This window comes from Ruditapes philippinarum, unplaced genomic scaffold, assembly GCF_026571515.1.
Source record: "Ruditapes philippinarum isolate M1 unplaced genomic scaffold, ASM2657151v2 ctg2182_1_1_1_1, whole genome shotgun sequence".
Classification (NCBI taxonomy): domain Eukaryota; kingdom Metazoa; phylum Mollusca; class Bivalvia; order Venerida; family Veneridae; genus Ruditapes; species Ruditapes philippinarum.
This window is the reverse complement of record NW_026856561.1, coordinates 173,240-198,012: the sequence shown is the minus strand read 5'-3', so window position 1 is coordinate 198,012 and position 24,773 is coordinate 173,240. Positions and strand designations below refer to the sequence as shown.

At 34.2% G+C, this 24,773-nt stretch overlaps 2 protein-coding genes across 4 annotated transcripts in view; one reads left to right on the top strand and one right to left on the bottom strand.

Moving 5' to 3' along the window:
- The window catches only part of LOC132747004 (WD repeat-containing protein 11-like), a 36,357-nt gene extending 34,834 nt beyond the window's left edge, over positions 1-1,523 (top strand). The window contains exons 16-17 of the mRNA XM_060736308.1: positions 9-153; positions 1,002-1,523. Coding sequence (XP_060592291.1) covers positions 9-153; positions 1,002-1,126 — 270 coding nt within the window. The 3' untranslated portion in view covers positions 1,127-1,523. The remainder of the gene's footprint in view (positions 1-8; positions 154-1,001) is intronic.
- Positions 1,524-2,655: 1,132 nt separating this feature from the next.
- Positions 2,656-24,682, bottom strand: LOC132747003 (uncharacterized). 3 transcript variants are annotated; one of them, XM_060736306.1, is made up of 10 exons: positions 24,552-24,682; positions 18,740-18,956; positions 17,860-18,057; positions 13,407-15,616; positions 12,939-13,031; positions 12,440-12,600; positions 10,070-10,205; positions 9,560-9,751; positions 8,774-8,931; positions 2,656-7,679 (listed from the first exon to the last, which is right to left on the bottom strand). In XM_060736306.1, the coding sequence occupies exons 2-10, from the start codon at positions 18,919-18,921 to the stop codon at positions 7,530-7,532; spliced, it is 3,480 nt and encodes a 1,159-aa protein (XP_060592289.1). In that variant the 5' UTR covers positions 18,922-18,956; positions 24,552-24,682; the 3' UTR covers positions 2,656-7,529. The 3 variants fall into 3 exon arrangements, with proteins under 3 accessions (XP_060592289.1, XP_060592290.1, XP_060592288.1); XM_060736307.1 differs by having other exon boundaries at positions 24,597-24,682; XM_060736305.1 differs by having other exon boundaries at positions 24,399-24,676.
- Between the last annotated feature and the right edge of the window lie 91 nt (positions 24,683-24,773).

Genomic DNA, 24,773 nt, shown 5'->3' with positions numbered 1-24,773 from the left:
ATTTTCAGATTAAAGCTATGTTACTGATGTTATCCCACAACCAGTTTGCTACAGTTCTACACATGTTGTGTTCTCACAGACAGTTTGATACTGCTGCTTTATTCCTCCAGTCTTGTTTAGAACAAGGCCTACTTGAGAAATCTGAATATACAGGTTTGAAAATTCATTATTCTTATACTTTCAAATTTTCTTATTTTGACTAACACCTACACTCCAATAACCGCCCCTTGCAGCATTGTAACCATCTGGTTAGCTCAATAGGTAGAGCATTGGACTGTGAATCGAGCAACCAAGGTTCGATTCCAAGATGGTGCAGGTTGTTTTCGTTGTGATTGATCATGACAAGGTTATTTGTACTGTACATCTGTTCTGATATATACAGAAGTCATCAGTTCCTTGTGAAAATTAACACATTAGTACTGGTACAGTGCTTTACAGCATACCCAGGAATAATGCAATGGCTGAACTGTGCTCTGGTGAATTCAAAGTGGCTTATGTCTGTGATCTGGTGGGTAAACTGCAAAATCCAACATAACCACCAGTCAGCATAATTTAAGGATGTTGATTAAAATACAAAACAAACTGGCATACTCAAAGTTAAGGTTAAACTTCATATCAAAATTATTTTTAAAATGTCTCCACATCACATTAATAACCATGTCCAACAACAGATGGGGAGCAGTGGCCTAGTGGTTAGGGTGTCTGCCTCTCAACCCAGGGGTCATGGGTTCAAGCCCTAATTGCGTCAAGACCATGTTTCTTCATAAGTCACCAGTACTGGTTGGTTCCAGGAAGTGGACTCAAAATAGATAAATATAAGTTGCAAGAATTTGTTTCGCAATCAAGCTTAAATAATACATATGAATGTTTAATCCAACAAATTTAGATGGCAAAAAAGAAATAATTTCCTAATAAAAAAATAAGTTTATTTTCTAGAAGGTAAAAATATTATTGAAAGTACATAAACAAGCTGACACATTCATTATTTATTTGTTTTACAGATTCTGTGTTTGTCGAGTTTTCTAAATTACTGACTGTAACAGAATACAACTCTGCCGTGAAACATTACTGTCAACTTGCTGGAGAAAAGGGAGACAATTTCATCGCAGATCTTGACAAGAAATGACAAGATTTACTTGCCCTTGAAGAAAATTGAACTCTTGAGACATGAAAGTGCTAATTAATAAAACTTTTCAAATGGAAAATTAAATACAATTGAATCTTTTTTCATTCAATGATACAGTCATGTAATAGACATTTTTACTCATTTTAAATAATTTTGTTTTATTGGTTGTGGTTTAATTTATTCTTAATTAGCAGTAAGGGTGGATTCTGCCTATTCAAAACTTTGCCATGATAAAACACAGCCATTTTTTGTTTTAAAAGGAAGACAACTTGTAACTTAAATGTGCATCATTCTTGTTACAGTTATCTCCCTTGGTTTGTTTTGAATAAAAAATGATTTTGGAAAATCTCATGTGCATTATCCTTATAGAAAAAATATTATACATATTCAAACAGCATACTTTTCTTTTTGTTAATTATTTATTGCACATTTTGAAATGCTAATTTATACTTAAAAAAATAAAATTAAATTAAATACGTTTTTAAAGTTTAGTGTAACACCTGAAAAAGTGGTTGATGAAATATGATGTTAAATGTCTGTCTGTTTTGTATTTCTGAGCATAAGTATTCACCATACGGTCTTCATTCAATATTATTATACTACAGTGAAGTTATAAAGATTTTTGGCAAAATACAATTTGACGCAGTTCTGGGTATAGAAAATATCACATCAATGTATTTGTTGACGAGTGATTCAGGTCCTTAAATCTGGCATGGAACTATGGGTTCTTTCAAGTGAAGAAGATACCCAGGTAGTTTACCAAATGTTTAGAGTTCTTTTTTGTCTGAAATAATGCACAGAGAGGCAACTGAGGTCTTCCTCCACCAGTAAAGTCGTTAAGTTGCCTATGACCTGTACTGTTTTGGCGTGGACCTCTACTGTTTTGGCAAAATGTAAAAACCAACAAAAAAATTACAAACAGCCAATTATCATAGCATTGCAAGCAATGCAAAAGTCCCCCACCGGTTAGAACCCCAGCCATTCAATAATGCCATTGTGGAAGAAAGTATGAACTTAATCCTTTAAAGTTGTTAGTTTGTCTATTCCATGATAGTAATGTGTCAAGTTTTCCTGCTTTGTAAGGAAATTGTTTATACAACAGATAATCAAAAGATCCAATTTTCTCAGGATGAATATGTATAACTAATTTTCAATTTTTTCTCTATTTTAAGTAAATTTGTTGGAAAAGTTCCTTAAAAGTGATCTCTGGAAACAGTTTTTAGGGACAGACTGACAAACGCTGAGGGTAAATCTTGAAACATCCTTGGTTGTTACCAGAATATTATATAACATGTTTAAAGGAAGTCTTAAACTAAAGAGGAGATAACTCTTGAAATAAACCCTTAAAGACTTATGAACATTGTTATACAAGATGCGAGTGATGACAAAGAACAATTTCATCCATTTTTTTCTGTTTTGTTTGCCACAAGCAGACTCCTTATAATAACTTTCTCACAGGAAAAATAATCAAGTCTTTGCTGGGATCTGAACGCACTGGTCTTCGGTAAGGTAATAGAAAAAATAAACACTTTTGGATTAAAGAAATCAAATAGTTTATTTTAAGAAAAGTACTGTATTGACAGACCATACAGGACTGTTATCAATTACAGTAATAAGGAAAGAAAAATGTGCAAAAAATAAAGCAAATATTGTTAAGTTCTTATCCATTTCAACATAAAGCAGTTAACAAAGAAATGAAGAAAAATATCAAAAAAGATGAAATGATAAATGTTTATCACTTCAAACTTATCATGAGGTAATAAAGGGTTATCAAACAGAACACAGTATACATGTTTGAGGTCCGTATAAGCAACTTGGAACCTTATTCCTAACTTTTAATACTAACTTTCTTTTCTGAAAATCCCTTTTCTAACTGCATGGGTGAAAGTTGGAAACTTTAAAAATCAAATTTAGTTATTTTGTAAATAGTAAATAGTTTTAAAAAGAAGGAGACCGCTTTCGGGTGTCTAGAAGTTCTGAACTTCAGGTATACTCCCTTGTAATTGCATTAAGGATTATAGCGGCCATTGCATACCAAGGCAAGGTTGCTTTATGTTGTTGGTTTTTATTTTTAATTCTGTAACTTACAATGTAGCTCAATATTATTTTTTACAAAAAATTAATTTTCTTTGTTAGTTTTACAAACAGACATAAAAAAATTATTACTTAAAGCTTAGTAGCCTATTACAAAATTGAAGTACATGAGTAATTACTTATTAAAGTTCAACAGCCAATGAGAGTTATTATGCTAACCAAGGTTAAAACCAATACCAAAAAGGTCATATGACATTTTTTTCACCTTAAACGATGATGGAGAAAACTATAGGCGCCAAGTTGTACATCATTTGGGATTATTTTCTTAACAAGAGGACATGGCAGTCATACACACCTGATAAAAGAAAAACAATGAAAAAATAACTGTTTTGACAATAATCTCAAATTATGAAATAATAAGTGAATAATAAACAAGAGGGCCATGATGGCCCTGAGTCGCTCACCAGAAACAACTGCTTTTCAGTGTTGGAATGTCAATATATTCTAATATTAAATTTGAGCATAGAATATGTTTAAACAATAATTTGAAGAAATGCCATGACCTGGGGTTTTTAAGCTTTGGCTTAAATGGGGCTAATGCAAAGGTGATAAATGACTACATAAGAATGCTACAAAGTTTGGTGATCATCTATCAATTATTTCAGTAGGAAATGATGTTCGAAAAGTTTCTCTATTTTTAGCTTTAGTGGCCCCTAAAAGGGGCTAATCAAATTAATATAAGCAAACTTGATAAAAGAGTACCCAAGAATGCTACAGACAAAGTTTGGTGATCATCCATCAATTGGTTCTGAAGTAGAAGATGTTTAAAGGTTTTTCTATTTTTAGCCTTAGAGGCCCCTACAAGAGGCCAATCATATATGAGTAAACTTGATAAAAGATTACCCAAAAATGCTACAGACAAAGTTTGATGATCATCCATTAATTAGTTCTGTAGGAGAAGATGTTTAAACGTATTTCTATTTTTAATTTTAGCAGCCCTAAAAGATGCCAATCAAAATAATATGAGCAAACTTGATAAAACACTACCCAACAATGCTTCAGACAAAGTTTGGTGATCATCCATCCATTAGTTCTGTAGAGATAGACATTTAAAGGTATTTCTATTTTTAGCTTAAGCGGCCCCTAAAAGGGGCTAATCAAATTCATATGATCAAACTTGATAAATGACTAATGAGGAATGCTACAGACAAAGTTTGGTGATCATCAATCAATTAGTTCTCTAGAAATAGACATTTAACGGTAGTTCTATTTTTAGCATAAGCGGCCAATCACATTAATATGAGCAAACTTGATAAAACACTACCCAAGAATGCTACAGACAAAGTTTGGTGATCTTCCATCAATTAGTTCTGTAGAAATAGACATTTAAAGTTATTTCTATTTTTAGCTTTTGCAGTCCCTAAAAGGGGCCAATCGAAATAATATTAGCAAACTTGATAAAAGACTACCATAGAATGCTACAGACAAAATTTGGTGATCATCCATCAATTAGTTCTCTAGAAATAGACATTTAAAGGTATTTCTATTTTTAGCTTTTGCTGCCCCTAAAAGGGGCCAATCAAATTTATATGAGCAAACTTGATAAAACACTACCCGAGAATGCTACCGACAAAGTTTGGTGATCATCCATCAATTAGTTCTGTAGGAGAAGATGTTTAAAGGTTTTTTCTATTTTTAGCCCTAGAGATCCCTAAAAGGGGCCAATCAAAATAATATTAGCAAACTTGATAAAAGACTTCCCAAGAATGCTACAGACAAAATTTGGTGATCATCCATCAATTAGTTTTCTAGAAATAGACAATTAACAGTATTTCTATTTTTAGCTTTAGCGGCCCCTTAAAGGGGCCAATCAAATTAATTTGAGCAAACTTGATAAAAGACTACCCAAGAATGCTACAAAGTTTGGTGATCATCTATCCATCAGTTCTGTAGAAGAATATGTTTAAAGGTTTTTTCTATTTTTAGCCCTAGAGACCCCTAAAAGGGGCCAATCAAATTAATATGAGCAAACTTGATAAAAGACTACCCAAGAATGATACAGACAAAGTTTGGTGATCATCTATCCATTAATTCTGTAGAAGAAGATGTCTAAAAGTTTTTTCTATTTTTAGCCCTAGAGACCCCTAAAAGGGACCAATCAAAATAATATTAGCAAACTTGATAAAAGACTACCTAAGAATGCTACAGACAAAGGTTGGTGATCATCAATCAATTAGTTTTGTAGAAATAGACGTTTAAAGGTTTTTCTATTTTAGCTTTAGCGGCCCCTAAAAGGGGCCAATCAAATTAATTTGAGCAAACTTGATAAAAGACTACCCAAGAATGCTACAGACAAAGTTTGGTGATCATCTATCCATTAGTTCTGTAGAAGAATATGTTTAAAGGTTTTTCTATTTTTAGCCCTAGAGACCCCTAAAAGGGGCCAATCAAATTAATATGAGCAAACTTGATAAAAGACTACCCAAGAATGATACAGACAAAGTTTGGTGATCATCTATCCATTAGTTCTGTAGAAGAAGATGTCTAAAGGTTTTTTCTATTTTTAGCCCTAGAGACCCCTAAAAGGGGCCAATCAAAATAATATTAGCAAACTTGATAAAAGACTACCTAAGAATGCTACAGACAAAGGTTGGTGATCATCCATCAATTAGTTCTGTAGAAATAGACGTTTAAAGGTTTTTCTATTTTTAGCTTTAGCAGCCCCTAAAAGGGGCCAATCAAATTAATTTGAGCAAACTTGATAAAAGACTACCCAAGAATGCTACAGACAAAGTTTGGTGATCATCTATCCATTAGTTCTGTAGAAGAAGATGTTTAAAGGTTTTTCTATTTTTAGCTCTGCTGACCCCTAAAAGGGGCCAATTGGAATGACATGAGCAAATTCAAGTGTGACTGTCAAAAGGATGCTACAGACTAAATTTGAAGTAAATCTGCTTAGTAGTTTCAGAGAAGAAGACGATTGTTGACGCATGACGACGGACGCCGGAGCATCCCCCTTTGATAATAATAGCTCACCCTGAGCCTTCGGCTCTGGTGAGCTAATAACTACAGTATAATATCTTCTATTTGAAAATATAAATCTATTTAAATGTTAACAATATTATATGACAAAACCCGTAAATAAAAAAAAAATAAAAAAAATTCAAATTGTCTAGATCCAGCGCAGATTTCCTACCTGCTCAACATAATCAAACCAATAGTAACAACAAAATCACAGTTGCAGTTAACCCTTTCACTGCCATAGGGACGGCTTAAGCCGTCCCTGTTATTTTTGGCGTATTTGCCATATGGACGGCTTTAGCCGTTTCTATAATAATAATAGTAATAATAATAAATCAATAATAATAATAAAGAAATAATAAGAAATATAAAGAAAATTATACCATCTACAATAATTATTATTATACTAACAATTTTGGAAACATATATAATTATTATAATACTAATAACAAATAATAATAATTATATTAATAATATAGTAATTTCTTAGAAAATCCTCTGGCAAATAAGTGAACGATAAAACAATAACCCTCTGGCAGCGAAAGGGTTAAAGAACAAAGAAAAATATAAACTGGAGTACAATATATCAATAGTTTGTGTTATTTTTGTTGTTTACTTTTTGTTTACTATTTATGCATCAGCAATTTTAAGTCTTGGAGAACACACAAATCGTATATCATAACCAGCAGACTCAATTACCTTGTAAAACACTTGTAAATTAGTACATCATGTGATATTATAAAACATATGAGCAACGTCACGACAAAACCAACATAGTGGGTTTGCGACCAGCATGGATCCTGATCAGACTGCGCGGATGCGCAGGCTGGTCTGGATCCATGCTGGTCGCAAACCGATTATGTCGGTTTTGTCATGACAAGGCTCATATCAGTAATTTCTCTTATTCCCAAATAACATCATCTATATTACACTAGAAGTTAATCTTACTTATTCCTCTCTAAAATGAGATTATGAAAGCTGCTTTCATTTTCATCATTGTATTCTACAATGACATTTGAATTTTTCAATCACAAGATTTTTTTCCCCCCAACACCAAAGCTTTAACTTCAAAAAGCAAAAAAACATTTGGCTATATGCTGCCATCACTTACTGATTGTTCAGAGAACACCTTCATTTGGAGTGCTTATTGTGCTTGTTATTTTTGTGAAATTGGAAATCTGAAAAGTTTCATTGAACATTTCATTTGCAAACGTTTTTATTTTGGCACTTGAAAAATATCAGTTTTAATGTAAAAATTGTTTATATCCTGCACAAATTTAATCTTATTCTTGAAGCCTTATTGTGATTTTTTGTAACTGCTACTTAGCTTGTTGATTTCTCAGTTACGTTATCCTAGCAACTGATATACTTTGATGATGTGATGGATAAAATTGACAACGATCAGTTTATTATCTGACGTGAGATGGATATCAGATGGGCGGACAATTTTTTCATCAAAGTCGATCAACCCTGTGAATGAACCATCATGTCTGAACACCTGCAAGTAAAACATATTTATAGATTGTCATTGTTAATCACTTTATAGGGTTTTCTAATCATTTATATAGGGTTTTCTTTTTTAATTGTAAGTCGCACATGTCATAAGGAGCAAGATTTCAGTAGCATACTAGAATTCTTTCAGATGTAACAGTGAATCTCAGTAAAATAACTGTTGTGTATGCAAGCTTGCTTTATGGCTTCCTTATTTGAAAGAATCCAAAGTCTCGCGGTGGATTTACACCCTCCCTTGGGTACAATTAACCCACATTGGTGTGAGGTATCTGAATCAGAAACTTTAATAACTAAACAGACAATGCTGATACTAATCATAAGAAAATGTTTCCTATACATGACTTGCTAAATGAATTATTTTCTAGATGTAACTTTAATACATTGTGGTTCTTTTTTTCTCTTTTTGTTGGACTTTACATCTCACCAACATGGTATAGGTTAAACAGCAACTTTCTAGGTTTATTGGTGGAGGAAAACCAATATTTCAGGCATAAACGGACACCTTAGTAGAACCGTAAGATAATTTCCTCAAATGGGAGAATCTGAAGTCTCTGTTGGGATTTGAACCCACTGAGGTAAAGGCAAGTGGTTTGATGTAAACAACCTCAACCACTCAGCAAATGATGCCCTTTATTCCACCATGAAAAACAAATCATTTAAGTTTGCTTGAAATGACTTTTGTTTACATATACTTAGCAATGGAATGACATACTTTGCAAATGATGTTGATCCCAAGCTTCCCCTTTAAAAATTCAAAGGCTGATTCGAATGAACATATGGAAGTGACCAAAATCCTGGTCCATTTGTAATGTGTGGAAAAAATAAGATTATGTTATGTTTTTATTGATTTTGACCATTTACCTCCTGATTTTGCGTAATTGATTTGCCCTGCCTTGAATCTAGATCATTCCATTCAAACCTTGAGGGATTTCAATATCATAATCAAAATACAAAACTTGAACTATCATCAGTAGAAAACCAGTTCAGACTGCATGGATGTCAAGCTGGCTGTGCTTTTTACTGGTGCCAGAGGCTTATTTCTTGGTTGTAGCAGGTTAAACACGACTTATTCAAACATACCTGCACCCTATTGTTTCTACTGTCTCCTATGACAATGTTGCCATAGTTATCAACTGAGATTCCCGAGGGTTCATAAAACTGCTGTGGTTCATGCCCTGGCATGCCAATCACTTTGAAAGATAACCCTTCAAGGTCTGTTATATAAATCTGGCTTAATCCTGTAATCATGAAAACATACACTCACTGACATTAAAAGTTCAGACCATTTTATGGTCTCTGCAATTTTTTAAAAATATGTTAATTGGAATTGTATGTAAAAGCTTTTATTTCATTTGATGTTGATCCACATATTCTTATGCATTCACAATTTTGTTCTTATTATTTATATGTACTGTACAACGCCGTTGAATATTGGTAAATAGAAACAGGCGTTTAATTAAATAAAAAGTTTCAAGTTTCAAGACCATAACTGAGCAAAATCAGCATAAAGAGATGCTATTTTCCAACTTTCTATTAAATATGATATTAAAATCTCAATATCTCAGTACAATAGTGAAAGGCACTTGTTGTTATGTTGCCTCAACATAGGGAATAATTTTTTAGAGCAGTACTTGGGGAAACAAAAACAGTTTCGTAATATCACATCAAAAGCAGTGTTTAGTTGAAGGAAGCAAACTGGGGAGTGTTTAAAAGAAGCTATAAGCTTCATAATCAAGTTTGAATAATTTTGTTTTAATACATACTAACACAGAAATGCAAATATCCCATTTCTTTTATTCTCATTTTTTATGTTTATTCAGAAAAAGCTCACAATAATAAATTGCAAACTCAGTTAAGTATACAAACCTAAATCACTAACTAGTACATGATTCTCAGAAACTGCCATAAACCGGCATTTGCTTCCTGGCGGGGCATTTATCAGTGGTAAATAGGGAAACCTCCAGATATGTCCGCCATCTTGAGAAACGTGCACAAGTGCTGGATGGCGTCTGTCCGTCTCCAACACAAGCAGACATTTAGCCGGGGTAAGCACAAGACCTGCATTAAAAGAGAAAATATAAATCGCTTATGTTAGTGTGAATAAACTTAGGATGATATTCTTAAAATCATGACATATTTTTTAATCTGTAGCCACCTTGCTGCAGCTGAAAATACCCATGCAAGAAGTGCAGACCAAGATCAGTTGGCATGTAAGTGGTCTGCACTGTTTGAAATTTTCCCTACAAAATAAATGGTTTTGTCCAGATTGAAAGGCGAATAAGTCCATAAGATATTTAGCATGATTTGGTTTAAGTACTAGCTTGAAAATTAAGCTAAATTAAGGGTTAAATGATTTATTAAATATAGTTAGCTTACCAAATGGCCTGGTAAATTCTGTATCTATATTCATCATGTAGTCACCAAGATTATCAAACACTTTGATAGACAGGTCATCCTTCACAAATATATGATCAAACTCATTCACTACTACTGCTGAAGGTCGACGCATATTCTGAAGTAATAAATAACAAGCCTATCAGTGACACCATATAGTTGCTTCTTGACCTGGCTTTGACGAAGCTAAAAGCAAGTCATTAACCATTAACCCACTGAATTTGAGTAATTGATTTGCCAAGCTTTAAAATGGAACAGTCCAATTTGAAAATTCTGGGATATCAATATTAAAATACAAAAATTTAGCTACTAACAGTAACCAGTACAATGCCTGGTGAGACTGCATAATTATATCAGTACATGCTTTAAGGATCTTACACCAGAAACCCGTACAGACTGGAATATCTAACTTGAGGGTAACTTTTTATGGTGGTAATGTCGAATTTCCCCTAAACAGTTACCTGAGAGCTATATAATCCAGTATGTTACAGCAGTCATTGTTTGATTCTTTTTTTTGCATACTGCATATAAATCATATTTCGGTAAGAAAACTAATATTTTCATTTAGCACTTTTTTCTTGTGTAGTGTATGCAGGCTTTCTACTGCCTCTACCAAAAAAACTAGGGAAAAAGTAGGGCATTTTTTTACCAAAAAGTAGGGCAAAGTAGGGATTTCTGATGTTAAAAAGTAGGGAAAAAGTAGGAATTTCTTACCGTTTTATTTAAGAATTAGCAAAACATACCATCACCAAGACCAAATCCGGCTGTATGTATCTTCAGCTCAGTCCATGCTTGAAAGACTGTGAGGCACCTCAAAGCCAGAATGTTGCTGAATGTTTTGCCAAGGCACCATGAGCAGAGCTGCATCAGTACTAAGGGTGTAGTACTTAAGTACCAGTACCAGTACTTGCCAAGTTTTGCAGTACCATTACCAGTACCAGTACTTGATTTTAGCTTGGTACTGCAGTTCCAGTACTTTTTTGGGGGAAGTAAATAAGTACCAGTACTAATACTTTTATATATTCATCAAAGTTTGAATAAATACACAGTGTCATTCAAAATAATTGCAAACATTATTCCACAAAGAAATAAAATCATTTACTTTAAAGTTGACATTGCATTTTTACAACTTAAATGAACGAACATACTTTTTACAAACAATAATTACAACATATATTCATGTCATATGTTATTGTTGAGTAACCGATTCAACTGTAATACAATGCAATAATTTTACATTTTAAACCCACCAGTCTTTTTGTTGCCTTTCACACCTTTACACCTCTGTTCAAGTTATACCAATGTAAAACTTTTTATGGTGCTAACAATATCACTTGAAATAGGATTATTTAGAATAGAAGTAATTAATTAGTGTTTATTTTGCTCTTTTTTTTACTAGTAAATACATTGTAATAAGATTGCAATAAGGATTTTTTACCAGTAAAGAGTTATTGACTCTGTTTATCTCAATTTAATTTTACTTTAAGTCTTTGGTGCTTTTTTATGATGAATACTATGTTAACATTTGAAGGAATATTGCAGCAAATTATTTATAGATTTGATAACTTACTTTTTCACAACAATAAAATAATACATGGAATTTACAGCTTTACTATATGAGTAAAAATAATGACATTTTTATCAAAACCAAAAATCCATGTAATGCAATAGCAGTACTACTTTTTAAAGACAGTAATGCAGTACCAGTAGTAGCAAAATTTTGTAAGAGTAATTTAGTATCAGTACCAGTACTTGCAAAATCGCTGCAGTACATACTGCAGTACCAGTACCAGTAATGCAGCTCTGACCATGAGTCTTTCAAGGATGGACATCACAAGGAGACACACACACACCTGAACTATTAATCAATTGCAACTGAAAATACAACTGAAATACCATTTTAAATATCTTCTTTTTTCATTTCATTTCAAATTGAAAAAGTAGGGATAATAGGGCTATTTCAGAAAAAAGTAGGGCAAAGTAGGGATCAAAAGAAAAAAGTAGGGAAAAGTGGGAAAAGTAGGAAAAGTAGGGACCAGTAGAAAGCCTGTGTATGAATTTACAACTTCATTCATAAAAGCAAAATTAAGTCATTCTAAGAACGTATCAGAAAGTGCAACCTTGTTTTGGCAAAAGTTACTTCTTGGTTTAAGCATGTTTTGGTGAATACAAAGATGAGTAAGAACATCAATTTTTAGCCCAAGAAGCCAATATCCAACTGACATTAAAACCCTTAGAATAGAGGCCCATGAAATGAACCAAAAAACATGCAAAATTTATTAACATAAACATGTATATATAAAATATCAAACAAATACAATTTTCTCAAGACACATGTAACACAATACATACATGCCCTTTACAAGCTCTGATTAATTTTCCATTCTGATCAAACATTTTGATACAATGATTGCCTGTATCAGCTACGATAATCTGTTGAAGACTGTTTGTTGTGACTCCTATAGGAAAATGCATGTCTTCTGAACAACTGAACAGGAACTTAGCTTTTATAGCTGAAATTTACAAAATCTCATACAAGTTCTCACTAAACTAAGTATAAAACTTCATTACTAGAATTTATAGAAACTTATATAGAAATATATAGATGATATAAAACATATAGATGATATAAAACACTTAAAATTGCAAAATAATTCTGAGCAAGCATGTATACATTAGCAAGCATGTATACATTAATGTGACCACATGCAACTTTCCAGCTTTTAACCTGAAGAAGACCTTAGTTGCCCTTCTGTGTGCCTCGGCAACAAGAGACAATGTGAGTAAAATCTTAACAACCTTCAGTATAACTAGAAACGATGTAGAACGTTGTTATTCATCAACAACTCACCTGTGCCTGGTGAATTTTTCAACCAATGAGCTTGTAAGGCACCAAGTCTTGAATATGTTGATGTGCACCTTTGATTAGCCTCTCTTTGTCCACCTTAAAAACAAAAGCAGACCAGAAACATGATTTACATTACCACAAAGATCATCCCTGTCTCTAGTGATCGTCAGTAACTATTTCAATTATTTGTTGGTGTCTTTCAATATCTAAAGGAAATACAGTCATGGACAACAGAGTTAAATACAAATTACTCAACAGACTTCTTAAAGATTTTTTTTTTATTTAATATGCTGTTGATTAAATTTAATACAAAACAAATTATAAGGTTATCTATTTACGTACAAATTTGTTTCCTTTAGCATGAATCTTTAATGCTTAAACATTTTTAGACCTGACAAAAACTTTTCTTTATGATTATTTTATTTACATTAAATGAAATTTAAGTTTTTGTTTAAAGTAAAAAGCTGATACCTAAAAATCCTTTTACTGCACTCTTCAGATTTCTCATATCTGTTTTTCTTTCAGTTACACTGTCTTTGTTTGGCTCGAAATACTCCTTATTTGTCTGTTTTGTCTTTGAGGTATTCACTTCCAATTCCGATTTTTTCTTCAGTTCAGCTTCAATTACATCTGAACCTGAATCAACAGTTTGCACATTTTCTTCTTTTACCACGGTAGAAGTTTCATCATCCATATTGACACTCTCTGATTTTGACCTATCAGTCAAGTTACTTTCCGAGCTATTGTTATTTTCATCAGTTATTTTAGGTTTCGTATCCTTCTCTTTGTTTTCTGGTAACATTTGCTGTAGATAACCCTTTAGCCACTGAGTCTGAGACTGCAGAGTTATTTTATTCAATTCTTTAACCTCTGACTTTGATGGACCTTTACTCTTGACTACATCTCTTAAGTTGGTACCAGATGAAACACTTAAATCGAGTAACTCGGAATCTTCAGTGTCTGGCACTTCTTCCACTTTAATGTTACTGATATCTGTTCCATTTGTTACAGTTGGTTCTTCAACATTCTCTACTTTAACACTGTCTGTGTTCTCTTGCTTGATTACCTGATCAAGACTTAAGGGAGACATGTTTTCAGTTGTTTGATCTGGTACAGAAAGTTTCTTATCAAGTTGGGTAGCAAATGTAGTTTTAGTGGTGTTGTCATTTGTGTTTTCTGTTGCAATAACTCCACTGTCCACACTTGACAAAGAATCATTGTTAGATTCTGGTCTTGTCTTTGACTGGGACAGGCATTTCTTTGGAAGTCTTAGGGGTCTTCTTAATGGTTTCATTGTTGTAACATTTTCTTCGCCTCTCTCTATTTTCACTTTCAAATCTTTACCAATACTTGATAATAAACTGTCTACAGTCCCTAGAGTTCCTTTGTTTATGTTACTATTTTTGTTTGGAGTAATATCTTTCTGCTTATTTTCATCTTGTATTTTTTGTATATTTGTAGTTTTCTCTGCATCCAACTTTTTAATGAACACTTCCTCTGCTTCATCAGTTCTTTTTGTTTTATCAACATCATTAATGTGACTCGATTCCAACAATTCATTTGTTCTTTCAAGAAGCTTTTCAAATCTGTGAATATCACTTTGAGGTTTGTTCATTTCTGACAAGCCATTTTTTCCCTCGTTTACCAATTCATCTGTCTCCATTTCAACTGCACAATTGTCATTTCTGTTTTTACCAGAGTTTTCTTTGTCGCTTGATACCAAATACAAGCTTTTATCACCACAAGTCTTTTCAACAGCTTCAGAAGTTTGTTCAAAATCAATGTCCATCTTTTTGTTGCAATGTATTAAATTCTGTCTGGGCATAGGGCCCATTGGAAGAGGAATATTTGAAACTTCGCTATTTTCAACAGTTTTATTGGAATTGTTGCTAACTTTTCTAACATTAGTATCTGGACAGGAAGAACTTTTGCCATATTTATTAGATTTACTTACAAGAGGAATACCTGTATAATGCTGTTCTGATGTATAAAAACATGGTGGGTCTTGTGGCACTGATTTACTGTAAGGACATGGATATGTATTCTGGCCTTGATAACTGTTGGCTGAGGTAGTCATGGCAGCATACCACTCGTTACAACCAGAACCCTGATAAATTGGAGTATTGGTCAATATGTATGGATTCACACTTGGCTGTTGAATTCCAGCTACTTGGTACGGCTGAGGGGCGTGAGGTCGCTGGTAGACAGAAAATCCCGGTGGTGGGTTGAGGTTGGGGTATGACTCATGAGAGCAATAAGGCATTGCAACATGTCCAAAACCTGGTGGTGAATTTTGGGGATATGATACATATTGTTGATCACATTGCATATTATGATATCCTGCAGAATCCTGGTTACTAACCTGCTTCTCTGTTTTATCAGTAATGTTTGCTTTCTCAACAACCTTATCTGTCTGGGTATACTGGTCTCGTTTCTCAACAACTACAGCACGTTTTGTGGGTTTTTCACCTATTTTTGTTTCAGAACTTTGATCATTACTAAAGTTACTTTTTCTTGCTGCTAGAACAGACATGGAAGTTTCTGCAGGTTTTGTATTACTTCCTATGATGAGGTCACCAAACATATTAGGAACAATGCTGTCAGTATGTAGGGCAGGGTAAAATTCCAGTTTTACCAGAGCACAAATCTCATCTTTGCCCGATGTCAACTCTAACAACTGGCTGAAATAAAAAGAGCTTTAGAATAAAAGTCAGATAATACCTTATCACCAACTTTTCACTCTTTCTTTTTGAAATATCAGTTATTATAAGTTACATTTTTACTTATATAAACATTCTCCATTTTGTTTCGTATTATAATTATTGACATTATGCAAAAAAAACCATAACCAAAGGCACTTAAAGACACAAGCACGCAAGAACAGCAAAATCCTTTTTAGGCACTTAGAGACACAAGCATGCAAGAACAGTAATATCCTTTTTACCATTTACAATATGGTAATCATGGATAAGTGTCAATGTCAATGTCTGTGTCACAGGTAACAAAGAATACGTCTAAGCTCAAACTCAGATTTAAGGTAATTGATTGGTCAGAAACCAGTACAGAATGTATCTTAAACAATCAAATACCAGAGATCTGGATTTACAAATACGAACATCTATATAACCTCCAACTCTGGTCACAAACAGCTATCATCTTTCTACTGATAGAGAAGGCAAAATTACGATGACCTTCTATATTATGGCAAATGGCAGCAAAGGCCTCGTGGTTAAGGAGTCTGCACCTTGGTACATTATTTCAGGCAAAAAGCAGGCTGCTAGGGTAATATAGCTGAGTATGCCTGCCAAGAAGATGGAGGTGTCAGCATCTCTAGCGTGCTTCAACCCTACAGCAAAGAGGAACAAGAGCCATGTCAACATGGCCATCCCTCGCCAAATGTGTTTGCTCATTGGAAGAATATATATGTAGTAGTGCAGAATAATTCAATTTAAAGAGGTCTTTTGGTAATGACAACTGATGGCTGAAGTGATTACAGATTTGAAACCTATGTGAATACTGATGGCTAAAAATAACAAAGGGCAATAACTGAAAAATAATGCAGGGTAAGTTATCATTCTTGTGTGCTGCACTCCTCCTCAATGAGATCTATCCACCTATTTAGTTTCAAGTTGATATCTCAAAGGCTTTTATAGTTATGCTCTGGACAAAAATTAAGCATGAAAAATAACAAAGGGCAATAACTGAAAAATCATGCAGGGTAGAGTTGTCATTCTTGTGTGCTGCACTCCTCCTCAATGACACCTATCCACCTATGAAGTTTCATGTTGATATCTCAAAGGCTTTTAGTAATGCTCAGGACAAAAATTAAACTTGAAAAATAACAAAGGGCAATAACTCAAAAATTATGCAGGGTAAAGTTATCATTCTTGTGCACTGCACTCCTCCTCAATATGATCTATTCACCTATGAAGTTTCAAGTTGATAACTCAAACACTTTTTGAGATATGCTCCGGACAAAAAGTATGAAAAATAACAAAGGGCAATAACTCAAAAATTATAATGGGAAGAGTTATCTTTCTTGTGCTCAGCATTCCTCCTCAATAAGATCTATCCACCTATGAAGTTTCATGTTGACATCTCAAAGACTTTTTGAGTTATGCGTCACTCAGGTGAAAAATTAAGTATGAAAAATAACAAAGGGCAATAACTCAAAAATTATGAAAGGTAGAGTTATCATTCTTGTGCACTGCACACCTCCTGAGTGAGATCTATCCACCTATGAAGTTTCATGTTGATATCTCATAAGCTTTTTGAGTTATGCTCTGGACAAAAATTAAGTTTGAAAAATAACAAAGGGCAATAACTCAAAAATTATGCAGGGTAGAGTTATCATTCTTGTGCACTGCATTCCTCCTCAATGAGATCTATCCACCTATGAAGTTTCAAGTTGATACCTCAAATACTTTTTGAGATATGCTCCGGACAAAAATGTTGGACGGAAGGACGGACGGAGACTATTTCTATATCCCCCGCCGCCTTTCGACGAGGGATAAAAAGTCAGCAACATGAAAACCACTTTATCATAACTATCATATCTAAAATATGTTTCTTGTTCTAAGGGAACAAGATTACTGATTGAAATAAACAGGTGGCCATCCTGCTTGATGGCTGCAGCTGAATATACCTGTCATGTGTCCAGTGCAGACCAAGACCAGCCACCACTATATTTTTATATTTTCTGAAACAGTCTAAAATGGGACGATAAGTAACCCATTGTCTGCTGGTAGAAACTGATTCTACCAATGTGACCAGTGCAAAGTAAGATCAGCCAGTACATTCTTCTTGTCTGATCAATCATCATGGTCTGCACTGTTCATGTTTCAGTCATTTAGCGTTGCAAAGGTTAAATATACTTTTTAATGATTTCATATTGCAAGCAATTATAATAAATCTTTATACTTACTTGAACTCTTGCAGAAGCTGCTTAGCTTTACTCCTTTCCTCCGGACTGTTAAGACTTTTCCCAAAATACATTAATTTTTCACCTGCATCACATAACTCGGTGTAGGATTTTATATTTGCTTCATATTTCTCACAAAGCTTCATTAGTTTGCTGTTTTTAAGCTCTACCTCTGCACGTATGGAGACATGCATTTCTGCCCTGCAAATACAAATAACTTGACAATTTTGGACTGAAAATAAAATAAAAACTTTCAAAGATGTATGATATCTCTCCTGTTTTCCTTGCAGAGGGAGAGCTTAAAATGCTGCTTCAGGCAAGATATTAGGCACTAATAAACATCTGATAAAGATCATCAACCCTCCATTACAGACAATATATAAGACCTGTCCGTGATCCACTTTTCTCAGTGCTGTATAGTTTAAATAAAGCAATAGAGAATAGGGGGCATAATTCTACAAACATGCATGGTAAATCTACCTGCCTTTGATAGTCAACTAATATTTCAAGTTTGAAAAATTTCTTTCATTTTTTTTAATCTTTGGCTGGCAGTAAGATTTTATGCATACCACCACTCAAGATCAGCAATCATGTCTGTGCATGGTCTGCATTATTCTGTTTTAATTCAGTTCATATTTTTAAATTTGCCCTAAGTGTTCAAAGGGTTTGTCAAGATCCAATGATAGACAAGTCAATTTGAGATATTAAGCTAACAGTTAAACTTTCTAAATGCTGAAAATTCCTACTTTTTGCAAAACTGTGTCCAAAATTAACAATTTCACTGTTATGGTAACTAACTTGGTCCATATTATTTACCTTACCTCATAACTTGAGGGTTGAGGGGAAACACTAGTAATGGAAAACCTCCCACTTTCTTTATTACCTGAAATCTATCAGTGATTCAGACAATTTGTTAACGTAGCCTTCCAAATCTTTCTTTGCTTCATCTTTTCTCATCTTTAACAAAGCCTGTGCAGACTTCACTTTGCGAATCAAACCTTTGAGATGAAGACATTCTCTTTGGCCATGACGAAGCATTTGATTCACTTCCTCTTGTAGCTCCATTCCTGCAATGTATTCAGGCTTTTCTACATAGAAATCTGAAAATAGATAAATAATAAGTGGTAACTTATTCATTCTCTAGTTTTAAACAGAACAAAATGCTTCAGAACAAAATACAAGAGGGCCATGATGGCACTGAGGTCGCTCACCTGTATATAGGCCCCCCCAACCCCGGGCCAATTTTTACCCAAGAGCTTTTATTTGTTTATTTGAACAGACTTGGTAGACACCCATAAGAAGATGTTTCATGCTAAACATCTAAGTTCTAGCTCATTGGGTTTTTTAAAAGAAGATTTTTAAAGTTTTTACCATACACATATAGTTAAAAACAATGACACCCCTGGGGCAGGGCCAGTTTTGACCCCCGGGCTTTTATTTGAACAAACTTTGTAGATATTTACTTAAAGATGTTTCATGCTTAATATCTAAACTCTAGCTATTTGGGTTTTTTCAAAGAAGATTTTTAAGTTTTTGCTATACACATATAAGGAAAATCAATGACCCCCCCCCCCCGGGCGGGGCCAGTTTTGACCCCAGGGCTTTTATTTGAACATACTTGGTAGACACCCATTAGAACATGTTTCATGCTAAATATCTTAGCTCTAGCTCTTTGAGTTCTTTAAAAGAAGATTTTTTAAGTTTTTACTATATGCATATAGGGAAAATCATAGACCCCCTGGGGCGGGGCCAATTTTGACCCCAGGGCTTTTATTTGAACAAACTTGGTAGACACTCATTAGAAGATGTTTCATGCTAAATATCTTAGCTCTAGCTCTTTGGGTTCTTTAAAAGAAGATTTTTTAAGTTTTTTCTATATGCATATAGGGAAAATCTATGACCCCCTGAGGCGGGGTCAATTTTGACCCCAGGGCTTTTATTTGAACAAACTTGGTAGACATTCACTAGAAGATGTTTCATGCCAAATATCTAAGCTCTAGCTCTTATGGTTCTTTAAAAGAAGATATTTAAGTTTTTACTATATGCATATAGGGAAAATCAATGACCCCCGGGGCGGGGCCAATTTTGACCACAGGGCTTTAATTTGAACAAACTTGGTAGACACTCACTAGAAGATGTTTCATGCTTAATATCTTAGCTCTAGCTCTTTGGGTTCTTTAAAAGAAGATTTTTTAAGTTTTTACTATATGCATATAGGGAAAATCAATGACCCCCTGGGGTGGGGTCAATTTTGACCCCAGGGCTTTTATTTGAACAAACTTGGTAGACACTCACTAGAAGATGTTTCATGCCAAATATCTTAGCTCTAGCTCTTTGGGTTCTTTAAAAGAAGATTTTTTAAGTTTTTACTATATGCATATAGGGAAAATCAATGACCCCCTGGGGCCGGACCAATTTTGACCCCAGGGCTTTTATTTGAACAAACTTGGTAGACACTCACTAGAAGATGTTTCATGCCAAATATCTAAGCTCTAGCTCTTGGGGTTGTTTAAAAGAAGATATTTAAAGATTTTTCTTTCGGTTGCCATGGCAACCAGAGTTCTGCATGGAATTAAATTTTTTGAACAATTTTTAAAGGTGACCACCAAAGGAACATTCCTGTGAAGTTTGGATGAAATTGGCTCAGTGGTTTATGAGGAGATGTCATTTAAAGCAAAAGTTTACGGACGGACGACGGACGGACAGCCGGACGCCGGACGAAAAGCGATCACAAAAGCTCACCCTGTCACTTTGTGACAGGTGAGCTAAAAATGTAATGATAAGTTGAATTTGTTCTGCTACACACAAAATATTATTGAATTCATCAATGAACTTCAATGCACACATATAGGACAAGTCAAGTATGCAGGTAATACAGAGTCCCGTGCTACTTACTTGAGACTTTATGGAACAAGGATTTTTCTTTTAGTTCTTGTACAAGTGGTTTAAAAACAATTTTAATGAATAAGTCAGATGTCCTTTCGTGCAAACACATTGAAAGATTTTTACAGACCATTAAATTTTTACAGGGGCTATTCAAGCCAGGGGGTAGGGTCTGACGACCAAGTGTCTGTGCTTCTGTTATGTCTAGGTGTTATGTCATGTGTGATTACTATTTAGTCTTCAGTTTACAATTTTGCTTATTTGCTGTAAAAGTCAGTGGCCCTGAACAATTATGTTCCATTATTTTTATTTTTTTAGTTGTCTTAACTTATTTTATCCCTAACTTATTATTAGTAGTAGTGCTGATGAAACTAAAAAGTGGTTTATTTAAATTTATTTAGAAAACAATTCTTATCAAACAAGGCAGTCTGAAGGACAGCTAAATCCTCTTCCCCAGTGGACATGAATGTGTACTTATTGACCTTTAACAAACCATGACCTTGATAGTAATTTGAATTATTTGTGCCAAGCTATTTAAAATCTTCTATAAAGTCAAAAAGTTATGGAGAATATTTAACATTGACCTTTGGGGTAGAAACCGGGATGTTGGGTTCTGCACATCGTGTCAAAATGCTGATGATTTCTGCAAGGTCATTTTAAAAACATTACAGCGTTTTAAAAGTTATGGAGAGGCCATTAAATGTAGACTTTTTAACATTTGACCTTTAAGTGTGACCATGACCTCAGGATTAACAACCCAATTATTGCGCTCTGCACATCGTCTCACAAAAGGGATCATTGGTGACAAATTATTTAATTTTTTTTTAGTGGTTTTAATGTTATGGAGCGGACACGAAAGTGTAACGGACAGACAGACTGACAGAAGAAGGCCATTCCTATAATCCCTTTCCAGCTACACAGAAGGGGATTAACCCATTACACGATATACACGCCTTTTATCACCTTTTTCAACCCCCCCCCCCTTTTTGTTGTCTCAAAATGATGAAAAAATGCCTTATTTAGGCCCCCATTGAACACTTGTTTTTGTTTGAGAAATGTTGTTTGGGCCATCCTTAAAAAAATGTTTGTTTGCAGTAACACGACCAACTCACAAAATTTGCCCCTACTCAAATTTTTTTTTCATGGTCTGGATAAAAAATTTTTTTTTTGAGTCAAAATTATGCCTTGTGCTTTGTTTTCGTTCTTTTAAAGGTTAATAGAAGAAATAAAATGTAGTTCTTATTAAATTAGAATTCAGTTATCAATTTATTTATTGTTACCAGATTATCAAAGCATATATTATCCAGCATTTTGAAAGTCCATGTTTTTTGGGGAGTACAGTTCAATAAAAAAAAAAAAAAAAAAAAATCGACCTACCTACCCACCTTGAAAATTCTGGGTCGGGTTACTGCAAACAAACATTTTTTTAAGGATGGCCTTAAAAAAGTGACCACTTTTTCGGCGCGCCCCCCTATCCAAAAGATACATCAGGGGGTTGCAAGAAGGGGGATGTGCCCCCTTCTGTTTGGGGGGTCTGAAGGGGGGGGCAGCAGTCCCCCTAATTGCCAAGAAAATTTTGGACTTGCGAGACGCTATCGATCATAAGGTAACGTGTAACCAAGGCTGAAAAGCCTTTCACTCTATATCAATCCATTGAGAAGTTGCAGCACTTTGAAATCAATTTTGATGGAAAAAAATCAACTTAAACTAGTGATTTTTGGCAATTTTGAGATGTCCCCTCGCTGCCATGGTAACAGAAAATTTAAGACTGAGCACGTTGTTACAAAGTCAATAGTCCAGTCAACATTAGTGTCAAGTTTGATTCATATTAAAGCAGTTTTTATAGTTTTATAGCAATTTGAACTTGTAACAGGAGACTTTTCAATGAAAACAGCCATTTTTCACAAAATGCTCATGAAGTAATGGGTTAACAAACTATCACAATAATGTGACTAGTTTTGTTTGTTTGTTTTGGGTTTTACGTCACATCAACACAGTATAGGTCATATCGCGACGTTCCATTTTTACTGGTGGAGGAAGACCTCAGGTGCCCTTCCGTGCATTATGTCAGGCACGAATTGGCACCTGAGCAGAACCACCGCTTTCCGTAAGCTAGCTGGATAGCTTCCTCACATGAAAGAATCCAAAGTCCCTGTCGGGATTCGAACCCACAGCAGTGAGGGGCAAGTGGTTTGAAGTCAACGACCTTAACCACTCGGCCACGGACGCCCCAATGTGACTAGTAATCTTATAAATCTGACTTTTCTCAAACTAAAACTAGGCTTCTTTCTTTTCATGTATTGCACCATGGCTTGTAGGACTAACTGAAGCCATGGTTGCATCAAGTTAGTTGTACTTATCGACTTCCGACATGACACGTCGGCAAAGCATATCTTACGTGTGGCTTGTTTAATTCTTTATCCTCCCCAAACCCAAAGCATTTCGGTCATTTTCCACAACATTTATTTAAGATACATTGGAGGATTTTTAGATTTATTTTTTCTACATTGACGTTTGAATCCATTATGATTTGCTTTGAGAAAATACATTACTTGCTCGCTGATTGGATGTCCGAGTTAAATTAACCAATTGTATTTCATGTAAATTAGCGGCATGCTAGTTAGACTGGGACCAATCATTAAAATTTACTGGCCTGAATTCCAATTTCGAATTTATTCTACAATATATTTAACTAAATTTTCTTAAAAGTTTCACTGGCCCGAACTAATTTTCACTGGCCATGGGCCACCAGGCCAGTGCTAAATTCGGTAACTGTGGGACAATAACTCACATTGTTTCCGTATTTAATTTTGGTTGTGAACTGAATCAAAATTCTTATAAGTTATATTTAATTTCGGAATCGAAATGGGCACTTTCAACAGGCTGGTGAAAATGCCTGATGGGGCTTAGACATAAAAACATCATATTTCTATATAAGTAATTAATATGTTTCTTTCTCACTTGTTATGTTTATTAAGCATTGATATATTATACAAATCAAAATATTTTGGTTATCTTTTATTTTCTTAGAATTATTATCCGATGTGCGATTCCGCGCATGCGCGCGACGAGACTTTAAGTGTCCGATCCTTGTAATATAACTCCGTGCTTCCATTAACCTTTAAAAGAACGAAAACAAAGCACAAGGCATAATTTTCTGATTCAAAAAAAATTTTTTGAGTAGGGGCAAATTTTGCGAGTCGGTCGGGTTACTGCAAACGAACATTTTTTTAAAGTTGGCCTGACGGGCATTTTCACCAGCCTGTTCAATGCATCGTAACATATATCGTAACATATCGTTGCACCTCTAATTAAATCTATGTCCCTAATTTTTGTACAAAATATCACTGAAGGAGAAAAATTTTCTATATAATTTCAATAAAAAACATATAGTCACAAAATTACAAACAAAAACACTGGATAATTTCAATGAAAAACATATAGTCACAAAATTACAAACAAAAACACTGGATCATAATTTGACAACATTCATAAAAATACGGCCGGACCGAGTTTGTTTAGGGCCGAGTTGACAATAATTTATCGTGCAAAATGACACAAATTGAGTGTATTTTAAAAGTTATATTTTATTGTTACACAGATGTATATCTGAAAAACTAGTTCATGCAAAATATTTACTTAGACAATCTAGATTCTACCTTTATAGTCCATGTTTTGAAGACTTGACTTGTGTTTTGATTTTCGAGAACATGTTTTGTAAATGGCACGAGGGTGTGACAATCAAAAGACAAAATAGATGTGAAGAAATACGTCCCAATACAATTATCTAAATGTGAGCAGATTGTACATACTTGTTTAAAGTATATTTAAAGTAGAACTGAAATGAAAAATTATACAAAATTTCTCCACAATTAGCCTAAACGATTTTAAGTCTCCCTTCTAGTAAATAAACTCGTCCGATCTGCATCATGATGACGCATTGATTCCCGCTAAATTATGTAGATTCTAGCTCCGAAATCAAAGTGGAAACATCATTCAAAATAAAAGCACAGGCAATTTTCACAATCAGTATC

Coding starts and splice junctions, on each gene's coding strand:
- LOC132747003 (XM_060736305.1), bottom strand. Junction 18,058..18,739: donor GAATCACTGATAGATTTCAG/GTAATAAAGAAA, acceptor TTGTATTTGCAG/GGCAGAAATGCATGTCTCCA. Junction 8,932..9,559: donor TGTACTAGTTAGTGATTTAG/GTTTGTATACTT, acceptor TCATGATTACAG/GATTAAGCCAGATTTATATA.